The 20,842-nt window shown below is 34.8% G+C and overlaps 4 protein-coding genes across 5 annotated transcripts; 2 read left to right on the top strand and 2 right to left on the bottom strand.

The window, feature by feature from the left end:
* Nucleotides 1-4,627: 4,627 nt before the first annotated feature.
* Nucleotides 4,628-5,861, bottom strand: LOC106309453 (syntaxin-125). Its single transcript, XM_013746477.1, has 2 exons — nucleotides 5,288-5,861; nucleotides 4,628-5,201 (listed from the first exon to the last, which is right to left on the bottom strand). The coding sequence occupies exons 1-2, from the start codon at nucleotides 5,749-5,751 to the stop codon at nucleotides 4,769-4,771; spliced, it is 897 nt and encodes a 298-aa protein (XP_013601931.1). The 5' UTR covers nucleotides 5,752-5,861; the 3' UTR covers nucleotides 4,628-4,768.
* Nucleotides 5,862-6,460: 599 nt separating this feature from the next.
* Nucleotides 6,461-9,431, top strand: LOC106309452 (endonuclease 1-like). Its single transcript, XM_013746476.1, has 9 exons — nucleotides 6,461-6,683; nucleotides 7,348-7,528; nucleotides 7,630-7,737; nucleotides 7,854-7,909; nucleotides 8,027-8,110; nucleotides 8,196-8,291; nucleotides 8,389-8,453; nucleotides 8,527-8,600; nucleotides 9,095-9,431. The coding sequence occupies exons 1-9, from the start codon at nucleotides 6,558-6,560 to the stop codon at nucleotides 9,214-9,216; spliced, it is 912 nt and encodes a 303-aa protein (XP_013601930.1). The 5' UTR covers nucleotides 6,461-6,557; the 3' UTR covers nucleotides 9,217-9,431.
* A 3,651-nt stretch (nucleotides 9,432-13,082) lies between these two features.
* On the top strand, nucleotides 13,083-13,937 carry LOC106309365. The gene has a single exon (XM_013746396.1). The coding sequence runs from the start codon at nucleotides 13,083-13,085 to the stop codon at nucleotides 13,935-13,937; it is 855 nt and encodes a 284-aa protein (XP_013601850.1).
* Nucleotides 13,938-15,204: 1,267 nt separating this feature from the next.
* On the bottom strand, nucleotides 15,205-20,457 carry LOC106309446 (katanin p80 WD40 repeat-containing subunit B1 homolog). Of its 2 annotated transcripts, none has more exons than XM_013746470.1 (17): nucleotides 20,119-20,457; nucleotides 19,637-19,767; nucleotides 19,438-19,555; nucleotides 19,131-19,357; nucleotides 18,943-19,045; nucleotides 18,787-18,857; nucleotides 18,425-18,499; nucleotides 18,202-18,345; nucleotides 17,958-18,120; nucleotides 17,521-17,883; nucleotides 17,195-17,431; nucleotides 16,354-17,108; nucleotides 16,202-16,276; nucleotides 16,003-16,115; nucleotides 15,724-15,840; nucleotides 15,564-15,632; nucleotides 15,205-15,432 (listed from the first exon to the last, which is right to left on the bottom strand). In XM_013746470.1, exons 1-17 carry the CDS (start codon nucleotides 20,141-20,143, stop codon nucleotides 15,372-15,374), a joined length of 2,847 nt encoding a protein of 948 aa, XP_013601924.1. In that variant the 5' UTR covers nucleotides 20,144-20,457; the 3' UTR covers nucleotides 15,205-15,371. The 2 variants fall into 2 exon arrangements, with proteins under 2 accessions (XP_013601924.1, XP_013601923.1); XM_013746469.1 differs by having other exon boundaries at nucleotides 17,521-17,889.
* Nucleotides 20,458-20,842: the final 385 nt, after the last annotated feature.

Consider the following 20,842-nt stretch of genomic DNA (forward strand, 5'->3'; position numbering starts at 1 on the left):
ATATAGACAGTGGGGAAGAGAAGGTTATGGTTCCGTATAAGTGTTGAGCTGTATTTGATTATTTTCAGAATAATATGATGTTTCTCGTAATTAATTTTTTTGCTAATTATCCACATCATAAGATAATTGAATAAGGTTTCGCTGTTTCATGATTTTGAGCAACTTGGTGACCGCTATGTGAACATGCTTTTATATTATTATTTTTTTATTTTTTCTTAGTGAACTTATTACAAATGTTAGTACGTAGCTTGGTTAGAGCATAGTTATGATAGGATATTTTCTCATATTTCTCCTATAAAACATAAATGAGCATAACCCTATTTACTGTGCATAAAGTGATAAATTTTAGGTGATAACCGTTTGTCAGATGAATAATGAAGTGTGTCATAGTAAGATAATTAATGGATTAGTGAAATAGAATAATCATGATTCATGAAACGTTTTAGAAATGGTTTTAGTAAATTTCATAAAGTGAACAGGTATCTAAACAAATTAAATCCAACCAAAGCTGACAAATCAATTTTGTAAAGTTGTGGGGTTGTCATAACTGTGTAATGTGGATGTGAATAATATTCTCGCATATGTCCGCATGACTGTAAAAGTGTAAATCAAATACAATTCTTACTTCTTCTTTTTTGTCATCTTACAATTTTTACTTTTAAGACCCACTTGATGGTTCAACGGCTCTATCCAATTCCTAATACCCATCCAGTAATTTCCAAAATAGGCTCAAACAAAACATTTATAGAACTATATGTTACAAAATAAACATCTATAGAACTATGACATAGTACAATCGTACCATTATACCACTCATATCAATTTTTAATACGTTCAACATAGTACTCTAGAGTATGTACTGTACTTTGTACCCTTAATTTGACTAATATCAGTTTATACGTATTAATAATTGTGGAAATAAATTCACTATCGATTACTTGAAAACCAGATAACGGTAACGTTAATAAATAGTTTATGACTTGTTATCATGGCATTAAACGTAACCCAAAAGAAGAGTCGAGGTCGGTGGACTGGGTGGCAGAATTAATTGTACAAGTCATACTAATCAGCAAGGATCGCACTTCATTCGACGCTCCAACTAGTTGGCTTTATCTATTTGGATAACATTAAATTTTGTTTTGGATACATGTTTCTATAATTAACTTGTTTCATGGGATGCAGCATGGTTTTTCTTATAACGTGACCTCAAATCTTTCTTTACAGATGTAAAGTTTTTTGTTCACAAATAGTTGTTTTTTCGACCACTCAAATATCTGGTTTGCAAGAAACAACATAACAATGCACCAATAGTTACGTGGAACTCTTATCCATATTCTTTCTAAGTTTGAAATTTGTTTCTAACGTTCACATATATAATTCCGTGATATAACGTATGAAATATATACAATAATTATAATAAAATAAAAATATTTTGTTTCCACAATCTTACTGCATCATATATAAAATATATGTAACCATTTACTAAGAAACTTTTTAATAATGTCATGTAATCTATAGAGACTTGGGTTTTTGATGTTAATTAGATTTTCTGATCAATTGGAAATATAGCTTGTAATAAAAGAGCGAATTTGGATAAAGAAAAAGTTAGGGGGAGTAGAGAAATTATTCAAAATAAAGGGTCTAGATGTAAATTTGAAAAATCCGGGCTCGTTCTTTTCCGAGACTCGTGGCACCTCATACTCCAAAATTCCTAAATAGCCCTTGAACAGGTCCCAGGTTTTTACCAAACTGTTTCTTTCTTCTTATTTCAAATCCAAACTCACGCAAAAACAATCAAGTTTTTTTTAACATCGGCAAAAAAAATCAAGTTACATATTTGTCAAATACGTAAATATAATTGCCACAACATTGATATTTGAAAGGAACGAATTATAACGTGTTTGTAAGAGTAAATTATGAACGTTGTGTAGTGATGCGTGATAAAGAGAAGATATTTATATGTAGGACAGAGACTAAAATTTTAAAATATAAGATGGAAACAAATGGTCCCGTGTGTTATCTCAAGGGAATATAAAAAGATAAATTTCAAAAATAATATCTACGCAAAAATGAATTAAACAATAGGAGAAAAAAAATTGAAAAAATGATAAATGAAGTCAAGGTCAACTAAAGGAAGGATGGTCCCAAGTCAGTGGCGCCCATTGTGTTTGGGTTTGTTTGACTCACCGCCATGTGTCTTGACACAACGCGATAAAATATTTGATTGTTCAGTTCGATTATAAAGTGATATGTTTTGGTTTGGTTCGCGCTTGCACCAAATCAAGGGCCAATCTCTACACAGACACCAGAAGATAAATCTGAAGGATAAAATAAGAGAGCAAACGAAGTTTTTTTTTTTTGAACACATGAGCAAACTAAGTTCTATGCCGCTTTTATGACGGATTACTTCTTTGACTTAGCTAATAGTTAGTTAGTTACATGCATCATCAAATCATTATAATGGTTTGATAAAATTCCGAATGTAGAAGAGGAAATTCTATTTTTGAAGTATAACGTAACAGTGGCTTATACTTTCCATATTCATAATAATGTGCATATCATACCATACACACATTTCAGCATCCATTGAATGTGACTTGACTAGTAGTTTCTTGTGTTGGTAACAGAATTCTATTGAAATTAAATATAAGGCGTTGACCGACAAAACATGTTTACTCGTGCCGAACGGCTGAAACTAAGAGCATCACGGTGGAATTCTTAGCGTGAGGTACTTAGCGGAATATAAAAACCTTTTTCTTAACTTTTAACTAAAAAAACTAAGAACCGACTCTTAAATATTATTTCGCTAAGAACCTCACCGTAAGAACTCTCCAATAATCATTTTCTTGTTAAAACCCACCTCTTCCTTCTCTTCTGCAAGAGGTGAGTTTGGTGGAGTTCTTGTACTGTTCGCGAGCCCCAATTACATATAACGGTCCGCGATTGGTTAGTTTTTAATTTTTTTTTTAAATAATAATAATAAGAACCCCAAATAGAGTTTTAGGGATAAAGATGCTCTAATGGCGCCAATCAAAGCAATTTTACAGCAAGACTTAGCTGGTCTCTCCTTCCGTTGACTTTTGATTTGTATTTATAGTTCTACAAAATAATATTTAGAACATCTTTATCCCACGTACCCTAATGGGTCTCTTAATTTATTTTTAATAGCATTTAAGGAGTTAATTTAGGTAAGAGACTTGATTAAGAATCTTGAGACTTTTTCCCTCTCCATTGCGTCTCTTATTTTATGGTACTTAAAAAAATTATTAAACATTTTTTTATTAAAATTTAAATTTTTTTATTACATAAAACCTCTGTTCTAAAAATCAGCCGCCTGGGCGCTACGCATCACTCTTTCGCCCCGATTTATGCCAAATCGGTTAAAAAATCGGATATCCGATTTTCTCCGCCTAGACCGCCTAAATGACCGCCTAGCCGCTTAGGCGGCCTAACCGCCTAGGCGGCCGCCAAATCTATTTTTTTTTATTTTTTATTTTTATTTATTTATTTGATATAAAATTTTATAAATATCATTTATATTCATAATTTTGATGAAAATTACACTATATTAAGTTTATATATTCTATTTGTGTATTTTATACAATTTTAAACATGAAAATGTATTAATGTTATACACAATTAAAGATTAACATGTTTTATAACATAGTAAACAGTCTAAAAATTCCGCCCCGCATAATTTCCGATTAATCCCCGATTTTCTCTTTAGGCGCTAGGCCCAACCCGACCGCCCGACTAGCGCCTAGCGCGTTCCCGAACAGGGCATAAAACATAATAAAATATAACATTTTAAACATAGATTTTTAAATTAAAACATGAAAATAAAGCTTACTAAAATAAACGAGAATTATTTGAAAGAATCATCTAAGCTCAGTTGTTGTCTTCATCACGTCCAAATTTATGCCATATATATTCAACCAAATCGAGACCGAGATATCATCGTCGCGGAGAGCAAGCGTATCGCCTCGGAGTCGCCTCGAGAGAAAGAGAGAAGACGAGGCGGTTGTGAGAGAGAGTGATGTTGAATGAATGACACACGCCCCATGAAACTCGTCTCTTCCGCGTCTTCATTAAGCTACGTCTCTTGGTTAATTAGCCAATTTTTTTAAACCTAAATACCCTAGATACATGGAATTAGAGACCGCGATAAGGGTGGTCTTAGGAGACTAAGAATAGTTGTTCAAAAAAAAAAAAAAAAAAAGACTAAGAATACTTACAAGGGGGGAAAACAATAATGCGTACATATATGCGCACACAGAGATACGTTATATACAAATAAATAAATAAAAATAGTTAAAAAAATTCATCACTATGGCTACTCGCAAGGTAATGCTTGACTGCTTGGTGTATAATCAAAAAGGCATTTCACTAAGTCCTAAATAATTTTCACATTTTAGTGTCCTGTTTTTTCAAAAAAAAATTTCTGTTATAGGTTACTTAAGTTTAGCTTCCATCAAAAGAAAACTAAGGGAAGTGATTTGTTTCCCTTGTTTTTTTTAATTATATAGAAACCCTAATACATAACATTGCCACATCAAACACTAAAGATGGAGGATAACACATCCAAAACTCAGTATTGCATTAAAAAGAATGTGATAACAAACCGGTGTTTCAAAACATTTTCTACAAATTTCTTTTCATGGTTGTTACCATACTCTAACTATTCTCCATCGATCCCATAAAGCCAAAAAAAAAAGAATGAATAGGGGAAGAGATATTGTGACAATCAAGATCAAGCTCTCTAGCCACTTCACTTCAACATGAGCATAATATGGGGTAAAGCAGGAATAAGAAGAAGGATAAAAACAACGATAAAGAGAATAATGGCGTAACAAGTCCATTTCCTCGAGCTCTTTTGGTACTCCCTAGCATCTTGGAGCTGATCAGTCCCTCTTCTCACAAACGAACTTGCCTTTGCCACATGACTCTCTATATTATTCAGTTGCTGCCCTTGCGCTTCCACTAGAGCCGCCATGTCCAAGAAAACTTGGTGCAACTCGAGTAGATTCTTCTCAATCTCCTTCACTGCATCATGCCTTTCTTGGATCTCAGATATAGTGTCCATGATCTGACCTCTTCCTTGCTCTTGAATCGCTTTTTGGAGAAAATTTTCACTCTCACCGCTTGCAATCAAGTTATCTATTGTTTGCTCGTCAGCTTGTTCTCCCGTTATTGTAAAATACCTGCGCAGATTCCAACATAGTCATATATCCTTGGAACACAAAAATAGCAATAGCTTGCGATACAAGAAACATAAAAAAGGCAAGACCTGCGCTCTACGGTTTCTTTATACTCATCGTTCATTCTTGCGCGTAGACCCTGGAAACTATCCATCAAGTCCTTGAGCTTCTTCCCGAGACCGCTAACCACAGACGACCGAGTCCTATCCGTAGATGAACCGGGCCCACAACCAGGGACATTACGGCTATTAGCGTTAGCTTTCTCTAGGGCTTCGAGCTTCTGCTTAATCATTTTGACCCTCTTAAGGACCTGACCTACGTCTCCATCCATCTTAGCTCGTAGCTCCTTCACCTTCTTGGCATTGTGAACCGTCTTGCATTCTTCGTTAGAGTCTTGAAGCTTCTTATAAAGAGTCTCGATTCCTTTCATGTCATCCTTCACATTCTCGACATCCTCGAAGAATTTATCGAGGTTCATCGTTTCTTGACCTGCTTCAACATCGCCAAATTGAGCCCGGTTCCTCTTGAATGAATTTGAGAATAAGTCATTCATTTTTTTACTATTTTTTTAGTTTTGTACAATTATTATTTTCTTGTGATTTTTTCTTTTTAGTGCTTTTGAATGATGATCATCACCCTCGTCCTCCTCTCTGCCTGAGTACGAGGAAGATGCGAGGAGGTTTTGTTGGGAGGTTTATTTTGTTCGCATGCAGTTTTGGTAATTGTCTAAAATAAGTTAATGGCATAACTTTTTCTTAACCAAATTAGGAAATTATCTCATTTTTTAAAACGACGTTATTACCCTAGTAATGGGCCGAGCTTAGAGCCCAATTAAAGGTCCAATATTCTGCTTTATGCATCTTTCTTCGTCCAAGACTTGGTTTTGGTAAGGTTTTGATGAGGTATCGAAAAAATCAAAATATGCTGCTGTTTCAATCTGAGTCAAATATTCAATGCGAGTATATGTAGTCGCTGTTTGTTTACATAATAAGTTGTATATGTCACGCAGGGAAGATTCTGTTACAATTGAGGAATATGCTTTTAATCAATAAGATAACGACTCTTTGTTTTAATTTTATATATCGTGTTCCTTTTGTCAACTTTACGAGAAGAACGTATGAGACTCGAAATATCTTGCTTGCACACAAACTCAACATCGCATATGTTACTTGTAGGTGACGTAACCGCTCAGACCAGAAAAACCTAACTTGTACTCCCATTCTTGTCTCTATATATATAATGTCTATGTGTGTTTTGCTTGCAAAATTCTATGAAGTTGTTGTAAGAAAGAGAATACATAAAAGACACTCTTATACAAGAAGACATCATTCTACACAAGATTCAAAGGTTAATTAAGACATGGCATCGGCTTTTAGATCATCTACGGCGTTGGTTCTTGTATTTGGTGTAGCGGTTTTGTGTTCCGTTACTCCTGTCCAAGGTTGGAGTAAAGAAGGTCATATTCTTACATGCCGGATTGCTCAAGTAAGTTGATGATCTATGTGTATTGGAATCAAGTACTCTAGTAATTGTCTAACCTTTTGTCAGTCATTTTGGACCGGATAATCTAAAATAGTAGAGCTAATAATTAAATAAATATTAGTTGCCACCATATATATATATACACTTATCCAAATAGTGAAATATTAAACAAGTTACCGAAGCAAATATAATTAGCCTTAACATTTATGATCACTTCAAACTATAAATTTAGATCTTAGATCGTATACGATTAAACTAATATTGCTGAAAAATGATATTGCTATGAAGTTCTACAAGCAGGTGAGAACATTTAGGCAACGGCTGCTTGAACACTGGAATTAGACTCCATCAAATTTTCTGTAGTAGTGTATTAAATGAATCCATGGACCCGAATTCTAATTATAAACAATAATGATTTTGATAACTGTATTAAACATACCTATAGTAAAATTTAAAGTATGATTGACATAATAATTATTGTAATTAAAAACCGGAAAGTTCCTCATTTTTAGTTTTTTACTAGTCACCCGCTCTAATATCTTATATAGATGGTTATGCATACAAGTAATTAAGACTAATGGGATATTGAGCCATATCAAATTTAAAGATTCTATTTGGCAATTCTTACAAAGTCACACCACTAATGGCGTTTATGTGGTGTGAACAGAATCTTTTAGAAGCAGGACCGGCACATGCCGTCAAGAATTTATTACCGGATTACGTGAAAGGAGATTTATCGGTATTGTGTGTGTGGCCTGACCAGATTCGATATTGGTATAAGTACCGTTGGACCAGCCCTCTCCATTACATCGACACTCCTGACCAAGCCTGCTCTTACGAATACGACAGTAAGCCATAAACCGAAATCTCTTTTACTTCCGGTTCTATCATTCTTGAGCCGTAGTTAACAAATGTGAAAAATGATTTTAATACCATAAATAATTAATAGGGGATTGTCATGATCAACATGGGTTAAAGGATATGTGTGTGGACGGAGCAATACAAAATTTCACGTCTCAGCTTCAGCATTACAGCGAAGGAATATCTGATCCTCGATGTATGTGGTCTTTTGTATTCCTCCAAATATTCGTTTTGATGTGTTTTTCACTTAATTTCCTATAAAGGATTTTTAAAATTATTTGTAACTGATTATAATCTTGTTTAATCTCACAGATAACATGACCGAAGCCCTTTTGTTCTTGTCTCATTTTGTGGGAGATATTCATCAGGTTTATTATTCCTCCCGATTCCACATTATATAGTTATTGTATATTTGTTGTTGTCAGATATTGAATTCTAACTAGCTTGTTACTGCTTAACATATTTATATATAATTCTTTTAAAAGCCGATGCATGTCGGATTCACAAGCGATGAAGGAGGAAACACGATAAAATTACGCTGGTACAGACACAAATCAAATTTACATCATGTAAGTTTTTTATATACTTTTACAACTTTGAAGAACTTCATTACGATCAAAATTGATTACTAAATGAAAAAAAAGAAATGTAAAGGTATGGGACAGGGAGATCATTCTCACGGCTCTAAAAGAATACTACGACAAGGACTTGGATCTTCTCCAAGAAGATCTTGAGAAGAACATCACCAATGTAATACACCATTCACTATATTCTACAAGGATTTTCATTTGTAATCGTTTTGTAACCGGTGACTTATACATATAAACGGTTTATCATAAAATATTAGGGATTATGGAAAGACGATATATCTTCGTGGACAGAATGCAAAGATCTTCTCGCTTGTCCACACACGTAAGTTTTAAATTGTTTGGGTTGAAAACCGGTTCAATAGCTTGAAATGAATAAACTGAAAATGTATTTGTAGGTATGCTTCTGAGAGTATAGAGTTAGCTTGTAAATATGGATATGAAGGCGTGAAGTCAGGTGTAACACTATCAGGTCATCGTGTACTTTTTTTTTAATCTCATACGAAACAAAATAGTTTAATTACAAACCGAATCAAATAAATTTAACCAACCGAGTTGACTAGTATGAATTCAGTTTTGAGTTTTTATTTTAACAACTGAACCGAATACCCTCGATTCTGATTGTCAAATACACTTTGACAATATGGTATATTTGACAAATATCATTTGACAAATGTCCTCCAAACAACTTATGTATGCTTTATTATCTTAAGATTCAAAAGACTAAACAAAGTTTGAGATGTTAGAGTAGTCGTTTCAGACTAAGTATGCAAATTGGCGTTGTAAGTTTGTAATACAAGGGGAAGTCTTAACTTCAGGCTTATAAGTATAACTAACGGCGGCATTGATTAGATTTATTGTTAAGACATGATTTAATGGATTAAAAAATTTAGTTTGTTGATTTGAATAACATTGAGACTTTTTATAAAGAAAAAAAACTGATTCCCCTATAATACGTTTTTGCAGAGGAGTATTTCGATACAAGGATGCCAATAGTGATGAAGAGAATTGTTCAGGGAGGACTTAGACTAGCCATGGTACTAAACCGGATTTTTAGTGATAACCATGCTGATGTTGCTGCCACTTGAACCGAAACCGGACCATGATCACCTAAACATTTGATTAGGAAACTATTTGGTCATTTATAAAATTCCATAAGACTGATTGGACATTCTTTTCTTAGTAGCTATTTCCATTTGACACCTAATGCCTGCGGGGCTAGTTATTTGTATATGTGTTCAGGATTAAATCATATGTTAGTTTCATCGTATGATTGTTTTATATACTATTATTAGATTATTTAGTTGAAATGTTTTAAGTTTTTTTTTTTAGAGCAAAAAAGAAGAAAATCTGAAGGAAAGGTAGAAAACCAATTCAGAGAGTATGATTATAAGATTTCTGATTCCAAAAGAGTTAAGAGGCATCCTGAATGCAAGGCTACTAAACCGAAAACCCTATCATTGATTCAATAATACCCACAGGCCACAACCATTATGCATAATGAATATATATACACACGAGCTTTATAAAAATAAATAGTATTACATACACACGAGCTGAGCATCCGGATCAAGCTATAGGAATTGGAAAAAGGAAATTAATTTTCCATTAAACATAAAGGAAATTACAACACTTTTATGTACAATCGATCCAATCAAAAATCTCTACAAGATTTTCATCAATTTTAAATCACAACTATAATTACAGTGAGCGATTGAGTACCTCACGAAATGATCGCATCAATTGAATTGACTAATCTCTCCCTCTCCATGTAAAACAATCTTTTTTTTTTTTTTTATGTCGATGAGGCTCTCACGGGAAGAGGAGATGATCTTATCAAAATCTCAAACGAAGTTAAGTTAGTTACGCTGTGTTGAAACATAAAAAAAACGACACTCGACTAACTCTTGAGATTATGTTATGAACACACAAACCTGTGTACATAGCAATTTTGCTACGAAGAACAATTCAAGCATGTTCTGACAGATTAGATCTTTTGGGCTGTTAACAAAGAGTTTTTCACTATTTCTAGATGTTGGTCAAGATATTAATTATACATCTAAATAAAAATAAGCTGACTTTCTCAGAGATGGAGTGATCTTTATAGAGACAAGAGATAAACTTTTGCATCAATTTACTATACATAATTCAATGATGTGGACTACTTTGTCATTAGAATCTATGCTTACAAAGTTATAACTGTTTTCTCATCACTTTTTAAAAAACATTTTCTTTATTACTAAATAGATTTTGATATGTGATGTCTCTCTATTAAAAGCTTCTAGTTGGATCATATGCTACAAAAATTCGATTAAGAAGTATTGTAACCTCTTTGCAGACATGTATGTAAATGAGTTCTCAGGGTGAACCTGTGTTTAAGAAATCGAGAGATAACATTCTATTTGAAAAAGAATTCAAGAATCTAACTTTACAAGTACCTAAAACACAATCCACTGAAAATCTTGCAATTGAGGTAGTTAATTTAATAAACAATCTTCTCTTTCTAAATAAGTATCTATTTATGTTTATTTTCTTAATTTTTATTCTTTTGGTCTTGGATATGTCGATAGAATGGCATTTTGATCAGTGTTTTCCATGTTAATGAGTTGATTCTATAGAGACTTACCGGATAGATATGTTGGTATCACACAAAATCTCTAGTTGTACACAGATTTGTGAAGCGAATGGTGCTTTCTAAAGAAGATTGCTCTTTCTCTTATATTCAGAGATCTGTGGAAAGTACTTAAACCTATTATCTAATAAAATATTTTCAAAAGATATGTTTCTATCTTATGATTAACTTAAAACCAAATTCAAAATGTGATATTGAGTTAAAAAAATATATAATATTTTACCATAGATATATTTTTGGTATTTTAAATGGCATAAACCAATCATCTAAAATCATATAAAAACAACCCAATAAACATTTCAAAAAAATGTTAGATTGAAATTAAACTAATATCCTCATTGATATGACCAAATGGATAGAATCAAACTTTGAAAGATATAATGATGATCTGAAACAGTAATTGATCAATGAATTTTTAAAATATTAACAGTTTGAATTTGCTTATGCAATTTTGAATTCGTCAAAGCTTCTATATTTTCTTAATTTCATCCTAAAAACATATATCAGATTTTATTAAATTTTCAAAAAGTATATTTAAAAATTCAAGAAAAATTAAACTAAACAAAATTACAAATTAATTTTATTTAGCATCGTTAGAACCAAAAAACAATGGTGACCCAGTTTAAAAGAATTGATGTAATCCAATATACTCCAATATTAAATAACTAAAGCAATCCCAATTTTATATTTAGTGTTTGTGAAAACAATATTTTTTTTTCTTTCATAAATAAGTTACAAAATGACTTAGACTTTATAAATAAATGAAAACGGAAGTATAATCAACTATTATGATTTAGTTATTTTGTAAATATTTATATTCTTCCATGAGCTTTTAAAAGATTTTCTTATACAATTTCATATTGGTGACCACTTCATCTTTTCAATTTTCTTTCAAAATAACATATGATAAATTATAAAAAAATATTCAAAAATATTTATTTTCAAATCTACAAATAAGAACCAAACTAATACAATAAAAATTAATCCGCATTTAGGCTAATTAAAACAAAATAAACAGTTGTGGTTCATTTCAGAGTTATACATGCAAAATCAATATACTTTGTAATAAATCAATCCAAATCTATAATAAAAATTAGAGGTATAAATACGACAAGGTTATTAATATTTATTAGAATAGTCTTCTATTAAATTGTATGCATATAAACTACAAATAAGTCAAAACTAATGAACAAGTAAAAACAAAACATTAATATCTTCTTATTATTTAGTTCTTTTGTAAATATTCATATGTGTGCATGAGATTTCAAGCGATTACTGGTTATGTTCAAAAAGAATTTAGAAGAAGAAGAAAAAAAAAGAAAAAAAAAAGGCGATTCGCGACGATCCGTTCACCTTTCACGGCGGCTCCGCCTCTAAGCCGCTGATCTCTGCTACGGTGGATCAAATCCAATCCTAAATCTGTGTGCTTCACTCATCCAATCTATCTCTCATTGAATTTCCATGGATCTTCCAGAGATACCTCCTTTCGAAAAGAAAGATTCGCCGCCTCCCCGCAACAACAACCATGACTCTTCCGTTGCCTAACAATTACAACAGCCATGATTCTATTGCTCCTTTGTCGACCACAGTTCCTCTGCCCTCTAATTGTGACTACGGGCTCTTTGCAAACTCCGACCAGGAACGAAAAGAGAGTCAGCCTCCTGAGACTCCTCAAACACAACTAGATGTTCCTCACAAACCGAAGAGACCATGGAAGAAGAACCAGTACTATTCGTACCTTCGATGGGAGCGTGGACAAAGCCGCTTGTTCTAAAGTTCCCTCCTCCTTGTACACCACCTGAGCCATCAACGCCTTGCAGCTATGATCCACAGCTGGTGCAGAGCCAGATTGAGAAATTCTGGCCTTCGCTGGAGAAAAGTATCAACCTTACGAAGAATAAATCTTCGCTGAAAGTACCTTCTCCACCGAACCTTCCCGTTACAAAATTGCCGCCTCCAGAACTGAAGGAAGATGGCTCACTCCGCTTTCCATGGGCTGCAAGGATGAACCCGGCTACAAGGAACTTGTATCGTGCTTCAAGACCAACTTTCAGACTTGATGGCACTCCTGAGATCATCATTCCAACTAAGGTACTTCAACTTGGCCCTGAGAACGTAGGAGAATAAGTGATTGGGCAATTTCATCGTTGTTCTGCTCCCTCGGGTGGTCTTACACATGCTGTTGTAAACCGACTCTCGGGTAGAAGCTGTAAAATTGTTAGTCGGAAACTAGGAGAATCCTCTTACCTTTTCCATGTTCCACACAAAGAGACAAGACAGTGGATTATTCAGCGTTGCGTCTGGCATGTAGACGACTGCTTAATGTTTGTGGCTCCTTGGAACTCCGAAGGCTCTTTAAAAATTCCTGAAATCTCCACTGTTCCAGCTTGGGTGACCCTACAAAATATCCCAACCAGCTGCTACTCTAGACTTGGAATCTCGCACATTGCTTCAGGTCTAGGTGAGCCCATGCTTACGCATAAGCCAAGACTTGATCCCTTAAATATTGGAGAGGCTAAGATCTTGGTGGAAATAGAGCTCGACAAGAGTTTCCCCAAACAGATTGCTTTGGACGATAAGCTTGGTAACATATTTTTAGTTGATGTGATCTACTCTTGGATTCCATCAACTTGTGAAAGATGTGGGAGTCTAGGTCACAAAGCGAAGAGGTGTTTACTAAAGGAAGACAAGATTCCACCAACAAATGAAAAAAGATCTGAACACAAGGATGTGGATATCCCAGTGGTTGCTATAGACTCCTTCTTGGATAATACTGATTCTAATGTCCAGCAGAATTGTGTCACTCCTAAGGTGCCAAAAGAGAGTATCAAGGCCAAAAACATCATAAGTGAGCTGCCTAATCTAGCAGTAGATCAGATTCTAGGACAAGAGCTTGGTCCTCAACAAACTGTCCTTACACTTCAACATGTTCCCTTTCAATTCGGGAAGCCAGGAGCGTCCTCAACGGACATTAATTCTTCACCAGCAACTACTGACTCTGTGTCTCCTCGGGTAGCTCTTCCTCACAAGGATAGCTCTGCTACTTATAAATCACTTCCGGATGCAAAGGTTACCTATTCTTCTACACTAGCAGGTACATCATCTGCTCACACTTCTTTACAAGTTATGGACGATGCTCCATCAGAAATTATCATGAATGAGGATACAACACTCTGAGAAAATGATCCTTTAAAAATGACCCCTCTTTCAACCGAGTCAATCCAAGAAATAAGTAATATGGAGAGTAATTTTCATATTACTGAACAAATGGATGAATTTAGAAGCATGACAAGAGGAGGTCGGTTGATCAAACCGACACAAAAATACCAAGATATGGGATGGATGACAGTTCGTGGCAGAGGAAAATGAGGCCGTAGAGGCCGAGGTTCCTATCAAGCGCAATAATATCCTACCTAGTTTGGTCAAGCTTAAGAGTTGTACTAAGTTTTCTTACTTATATATAGCTCTTGCTCTGTCTACTTCATGTATCAAACTTTCTCAAACTATGTGATCTAACAAATCACATCTTGTACTTTGTTTTAAATTTTAAATGAAAGCCTTTTACAAAAAAAAAAAAATAGACTATACTTCCTTATTTTTTTTATAAAATAACATATATCAAATTACACGTAATTTTATAAAAATATATTATACAAGATAATAAAAGAAACAAATAAAATTAATCTTATTTTGGCCTATTTAGAATACGAATAATTATAGTATAATTTAGAAGAATAGATGCAATAATATATCTAAAAATAATTGAACCAATCAAATGATTATAAGCATAATCAGATGCAGGTATAAATATTTTTACTTTTATTTGTCATGCATATAAATTATAAAAAATTAAAACTTATAAACTAAAAAGTAAACTGCTAATCATTGTTATGTTTTTGTATTTTTAAATATTTATATTTGTGCATGACCACGATAATGGGAGTCGGACCCACGACCTTCTGATCCGAAGTCAGACGCGCTAATCCACTTCTGATCCTGAAGTTGCATGGTTAAGAGTTGTTCTAGATGAAGCACAAACCAATATGAATCACGACAGCCAAAATACAATTGCATGCTATGGCCTTACATGTTGAGTGCAGGTGGTGTTTACTAAGCCCTATGATCCAGAATTCAATTGATGACCTCTACACAGCTACTTCAGGTTCTAGCTACCAAGTGTTTTATTACACGATCAAGAAACCCATAAACAAAGAACCCAATCTAAGGATATAAGAAGTTGCAGGCTATCCTGAAAACAACAATGCTTAGACGAACTAAAAGCCAGTCTTTTCATGAAACTAAATTTTGTGTAGATGTTTATCAAGGTTTGAATGAGTTTTAGCTTAGTAAAATCATTAAATGCAACGCTTGATGGAGAACCGATGACAACAAACAAATCAAGAATTGAAGCTACTCAGGCCAATTATATGATTTGATTTACAACCATATACCAAATTAGTTCTAGAGATTTAAATATTTCCTTTCTCACTAATATATATGAATCCGCAGATATTAAAAAAAGTTCGGTGAGACACAAGGCGCTTCTTTGCAATTTACAGTTAACAAGAACTTGCAGAGCAGCTCCATGATCATTGTTTGCTTTGCATGTGGCTATGTTTGTTGAAGAACAAGGTTTAGTTCTTGAGCCTTTCTTGTTATTAGACCGCCTCTTCTGTATTCACACGTAAGAAGAGAGAGCCCAAAAAAAAACAAGAGCAATAAGAAGATAATCCGATTCTAAAAACATCAACAGTTAGATTCATTAGGAAGATGAAGAAACCAAGATGCTTATGATGTTTTTACCTTGCGAGAATTGGAAGAATCCTTTGAATCTTGTGCAGTCCCGCAGAACAAACTTGGCAGATTTGTATCCTGCATTGTGATTCCTTTTACTTCTCTTGGTATATGAAGAGCAAAGTATTAAAGTAACTGAGGTTCAAGAGAGTGTCATGAACTCGAGTACCTTTCATCCGCATGAAGATCAACGCCGACTATCCTTGGAGCTGAGACAGTTGACCGTATAACTGTACCGAACACTGCTACAAGCTTCAAGAGCATGTCCAAGGACACATTAACAGGCCTGAACAATCATTTAACAATCTCAACTTAAACATGACATCAGATAAAGCACAAAGACTGTTTATAAAAATTTATTTCTTCCCTCAATCATAAACTTGAGTTGAGTTTATCAAAAGCTAAAACAACTTGGCTAAGGTGGAAATACAATATGATCTTTATTTACCTTTCTGTCCTGCTACCCAATAAGCTTGTAAGGACAGGGACCAATTGAGAGAACATATCCAATGTAAGAATCTCTATCTTGTCTGTTAGAATACTGATCACATCTGCTTGAACCTGTCCCAGTATCTACGAGTTAGCTAATCTAAACATCTCACCATCAAATAAAATAAGGTAGTCTACTAAGAATCTGAGATACTCACAGACTGATCTGTCAACTTTCTCAAAGCCCCTATTGCCCCTTTAACATCACTACGTTCCCAAAAATGCCTAACAATCTGCATGTTTGTGAAAAAAATCAATCACTATAATAAAATAGCACCCAGAGAAATGAACAGAGACAAGAATGCTTTACTTGTAACTTTGTCAATCTAGATTGAAGAGTGCTTAAGAACTCCTCATGAGTTTGCATTAGATTCTCAGTGATGTCACTATCAGTTTGTGACGATACATGTGTCTCATCCTGAGCCATATCAACCAGATTATCAATCTCAGTGGGTGTAGCTAGCATCTGAGTTGGACTAGTTCGGCGCCTGGATGTGATATGAGATGTATCCGATGCCATATCATCAGTTTGATTGAGTTTTGTGGGCATTACACGGGGAGGAGAAGTCCTATCTGGACGCGTTGATGTTACAGAACACTCATGGGATGTCATTCTCACTGCCTGACTAAGTGACATAGGCCTTACTCGAGCTGAGGAAGTCCTACGTGGTCTTCTTGACATAACAATATGTGTTGCCTGATTGAGTGTCAAAGGCAATGTCCGGGCTGGAGAGGTTCTAGATTGTGTTAATGTTACAGAAGGCTCATCATTGGTAGACTGGTTGAGTATCACTGGAACTGAAGAAGTCCTAGCTGGTTGTGTTGAAGGAGACTCATCAGATTTTATGTTACTATCTCGGTTGAGTACTATAGGCATCACTCGAGCTGGAGTACTTCTAGCTCGCCGTGTAGATACTACTACAGGAGTTTCACCTGTCTGTCTTGACGTCTTATGCGTATCTTGCTCCACTGCATTAGTATTATCTGCTTCTTCGGTATGAGTAATTTTTTCTCCTCTCTCAAACCTCTCCACCAACGAGCGTGTCCTCCCGGAGACAACTTTTACTGAAAACATAGAAATGTTTAAGGAAACAATAACTAACTAGTAAGAAAGCTTTCTTTATAGTTTTGATTTTAAATCAAGAACTTACTTGTCTGTTCATCACCAGGCTTTTCTGGTGAAACAACTCTTTCAGTTTTGGTGACAATGTGCTGGCTATTTATATCCTCGTTGCATAAGATTCTACTTGCCGGCAAGTCTCCTGAGTACTCCATTCCACCTTTGCTGTCGTTCAAAGTTCCAGAATCAACAGACATTGCTCGTCTTGACTCATTGTAGTTGTTGTTATAGGATGACCTCTGTACACGAGGTGGCTTATGCAGCATACCTGAGGCAAGATTGCAGATATTTTAAAACGATAAATTAAATATCTTAAAGCTAAAGTTTTAATGTAACTAAAGAGAACATGAAACCTACGAGTTGCTTCATCAGTTGGTGGTTCGGATGATAAAGCTTTTTCAAACTTGTACATAATCCCCTTGATGGTTGAGTCTTCAGCATTTCGAGTTTGTGTCTCCTCTTCAACATCCTGTGAGCTTTTCTTCCGAGTTCCAGAATGAACAGACGCTGATTCTTCAAACTTTGCTAGAGTCTTTCTAACATGAGCTGGTCTTAGCATCATTCCCGGACTAGTTTTTGAGGAAGCGACAGATTCACTTCTTGAGTGAGAAGATTCTTCCCCACTATCACTATCCACAACACTATGCATCCTGGTCCTGGAAGACTTGTCATTTGCATTCTGCTTCTCGCTCTTCCTAATAGCCGCTTTTAAATTTCCACCTATGGCTTCAAAAAGAAGAGAGGTTCATATCAGACCAAGCACACAGAAGACTGATCAAGACAGTTTTACTCACAGTCAACGTATATGTTCTTTATCTCTTTTGTCTCATAGTCCGGGGATGAACTCCCCCTTGAGCCACTCTTCATTCTCTCAGAAGCCTGCTCATCCAAGGCACTGAATCTTTTCACCATGCATTCATTCTCATCCTCAGATCCAGCTCCATACGGCTCAAGTTTCTGGAGCAAATAAGCACAAACAGTTTCAAAATGTTCAAGAACCATTTTTCCAAAGAACTTATGGACAAGTGTAATAAGTACCGATATATCTGAGACCCAAATCCCAACAGAGTTTCGGTAATATGAACAGCCAACGAACTTGTTTTCGTTGATGCACATGTCACCAAGGGTTGACCATCCCATATCAACACTATCCCGGCATATCACTGGTTCCCATGAATAAACCTGCGTTATAATCCATGAACGTTTTGACTCTGGATAACATCTAAGCTGTATAGTTAATCACAAAGACAATATAAAAAACCTTCAAGCCATCATCCAATCCACAGAAAAGGGATTGTCCATCTGGATGAAAAGCAATTGAGCGAACTCCAGTGGCCTGTGAGACAAGGGACACCACATGCCAGGAAGAAGATAAGTTTTGTTACATATTACAAAGTTAATCCAAATCTAGATTAGCACTTCATCAGCTGCCTGTTATTCTATTTCAAAGGAACTATATTACCATTTTTCTTAAAGGATCTAGTTAGCACTATCACTATCAAAGATATATCTGATATTGTCAATCTATGAGGTTTTCTTTCACACAAATATCTCCACAACAAGTAATGTTATAAGTCAACAGAGATAAAATCTAGTAGAACAAAATTTCACAAACTCAGATACCTCTGGTCTAGTAGATCCAATCAATTCAAACGTTTCTAAATCCCAGAACTTCACTGTCCTGTCTGCAGAACCTGAAGAGTGAAGGGAGTAGTAAATGAAATAAGAGGACCACAAGCTGGTAACAATTATCCCCTAAAATGAGACAAAAAAACTCACCAGTGGCTAGGAGAAACTCAAGAGGGTGGAAGTCTAGGGAACGAATAGGTCCATCATGAAACTTAAACTCATGCAGTAGCTTTCCAGCAGTTATATCCCAAATCTAATGGATAAAACAAAGTATACATTTACTAAGAAGATAAAAAAACAATGCAGAAGCTCCACTTTAGTGATACTTTTGCTCTTACCTTTACAACGTTGTCAAGTCCACCAGACACTAACCAACGCCCATCAGGAGTGAATTTGACAGTACTAATGCCACGAGTGTGACCTTTGTATGTTTGGATGCATCCTTTCTTTCTGATATCCCAAATCTTTAGATTTGCGTCACTAGATCCGGACGCAAGGTATTGACCAAACGGATGAAACTCAAGAGCAGAACAGTTTGATATATGTCCAGTAAAACCTCGAACCACTACACTTCAAAGAGCAAGAGTTAGGAAAAAAAAACAAGACCTCACCATCTGAAACTTTAAAAATTTGTAAAAAGCCTACCCTTTGCTTCTTGTAGATTCCAGAGCTTAATCACACCAGAAGAAGCTCCAGCGAGGACCAAAGCTTCTTCTGTGTTGAAAGTTACTGAGTCAATAGGGCTTGTATGTCCACAAAGACTCTGCACACAACACAGGCAAGAAAGTTGCATTACTCTGCTACCAAAGAGCAAAAAGTAGTAAGAGATGAATGTGAGACGGACCGTTAGAGAGGTAGATTTGCCGATTGACCAGAGGTTGACCTTGCAGTCATCTCCTCCGGTTAGAAGGAGACGTGATGTCTTCTTTCCGATACTTAGACAATTCACATTTGCTGAATGTGCCAGGAACTCCTCTTTTTTTTTTTTTACAGATTTAGTCAAGTTATAACACAAAGAACAAATCATATATCCAGACAAACAGAGAAAATACAAATAAACAATGTCTCTTGTTGTATCATGGAAAATCCCAAAAAAACTTATCAAGATTGTTAATAACAGATAACCAAAAAGAGAACATAATGTAGATAAACCCCTAAAGCTGCATTTATAGAAATAATCACTGCAAAATTCTAATTACTAAGTTTACAAAAAAAAAAAAATTATAAATGCTAGGGGTGAAAATAAATAGATATATATTAAGAGAAATTTTGTTACTTTGTAATTGAGATTAAGTTTCCAAGCAGAGAATAATGTAATAAGGATACGCAGCTTGTATCCACGCTTCGCCATTGTTGCAACTCTGTTTCAGTCTCGTATCATATGAAGCTTAAACCGAATCAATCTCCAGCTTCCCGTAATTAAAAGTCGGAGATGGGAAATAAACAGAGAAATTTTCAAAATGTAGTCGTCACTACACCAAATTTCTCAAAGATCTTTAAATGTCATATGACATGACAAGAGTTTAATACTCAATGGAGTTAGAGTTTATCCGGAGAAACAAGAAGTACTTGAAAAGAAACGAGAGATTCAAAGAGTGGTACCAACGAACGAAACAGAAGAAAAAAAAGAACAGAGACGAGTCATAACCAAAAAAGAGCTATGAACTTTTCTTCCCACCTTTTCAGATTCTGTCTTTTTCATTATTTTTTTTTTAAACAAATATTCTCGTTCGTATTATTTGCTTTATTTTATGATGTCAGATACAAAAAAAAACATTGAAAACTTCAGAGCATTGGGCCGTGATTCCAGTTTTCTCATCGTAAATATTTCTGACGAAAATACCCTTTCTTTGTCGTATTCGTATTGTGTATGACGTCGATCGCAATTTGATTAAATTTCTTAAGAAGGTAATCATCAACTAATTCGATTTGAATATGTGTAGGGGCCTTAATTCAAAATTGAACGTCATACCATCTCAAACATTTGATTTTTTTTTTCTTATAACCAAAGAAAACGATCCAATCTACAAATGACAAATTCGGATTAGAT

The sequence above is a fragment of the Brassica oleracea genome, chromosome C8 (genome assembly GCF_000695525.1).
Source record: "Brassica oleracea var. oleracea cultivar TO1000 chromosome C8, BOL, whole genome shotgun sequence".
NCBI classification, from domain to species: domain Eukaryota; kingdom Viridiplantae; phylum Streptophyta; class Magnoliopsida; order Brassicales; family Brassicaceae; genus Brassica; species Brassica oleracea.

Bases quoted from the DNA above. Each gene is read 5' to 3' on its own strand.
- LOC106309365 (XM_013746396.1), top strand. From the start codon at position 13,083: ATGTTTGTGGCTCCTTGGAACTCCGAAGGCTCTTTAAAAATTCCTGAA.
- LOC106309452 (XM_013746476.1), top strand. From the start codon at position 6,558: ATGGCATCGGCTTTTAGATCATCTACGGCGTTGGTTCTTGTATTTGGT. The intron at 6,684-7,347 runs GTAAGTTGATGA...TGGTGTGAACAG, and splicing joins TTACATGCCGGATTGCTCAA to AATCTTTTAGAAGCAGGACC. The intron at 7,738-7,853 runs GTATGTGGTCTT...TTAATCTCACAG, and splicing joins AGGAATATCTGATCCTCGAT to ATAACATGACCGAAGCCCTT.
- LOC106309453 (XM_013746477.1), bottom strand. From the start codon at position 5,751: ATGAATGACTTATTCTCAAATTCATTCAAGAGGAACCGGGCTCAATTT. The intron at 5,202-5,287 runs GTCTTGCCTTTT...GAATCTGCGCAG, and splicing joins AAAGAAACCGTAGAGCGCAG to GTATTTTACAATAACGGGAG.
- LOC106309446 (XM_013746469.1), bottom strand. From the start codon at position 20,143: ATGGCGAAGCGTGGATACAAGCTGC. The intron at 16,116-16,201 runs GTGAGTATCTCA...ATACTGGGACAG, and splicing joins GAAAGTTGACAGATCAGTCT to GTTCAAGCAGATGTGATCAG. The intron at 15,433-15,563 runs GTAAAAACATCA...GTGTGAATACAG, and splicing joins ATTCTTCCAATTCTCGCAAG to AAGAGGCGGTCTAATAACAA.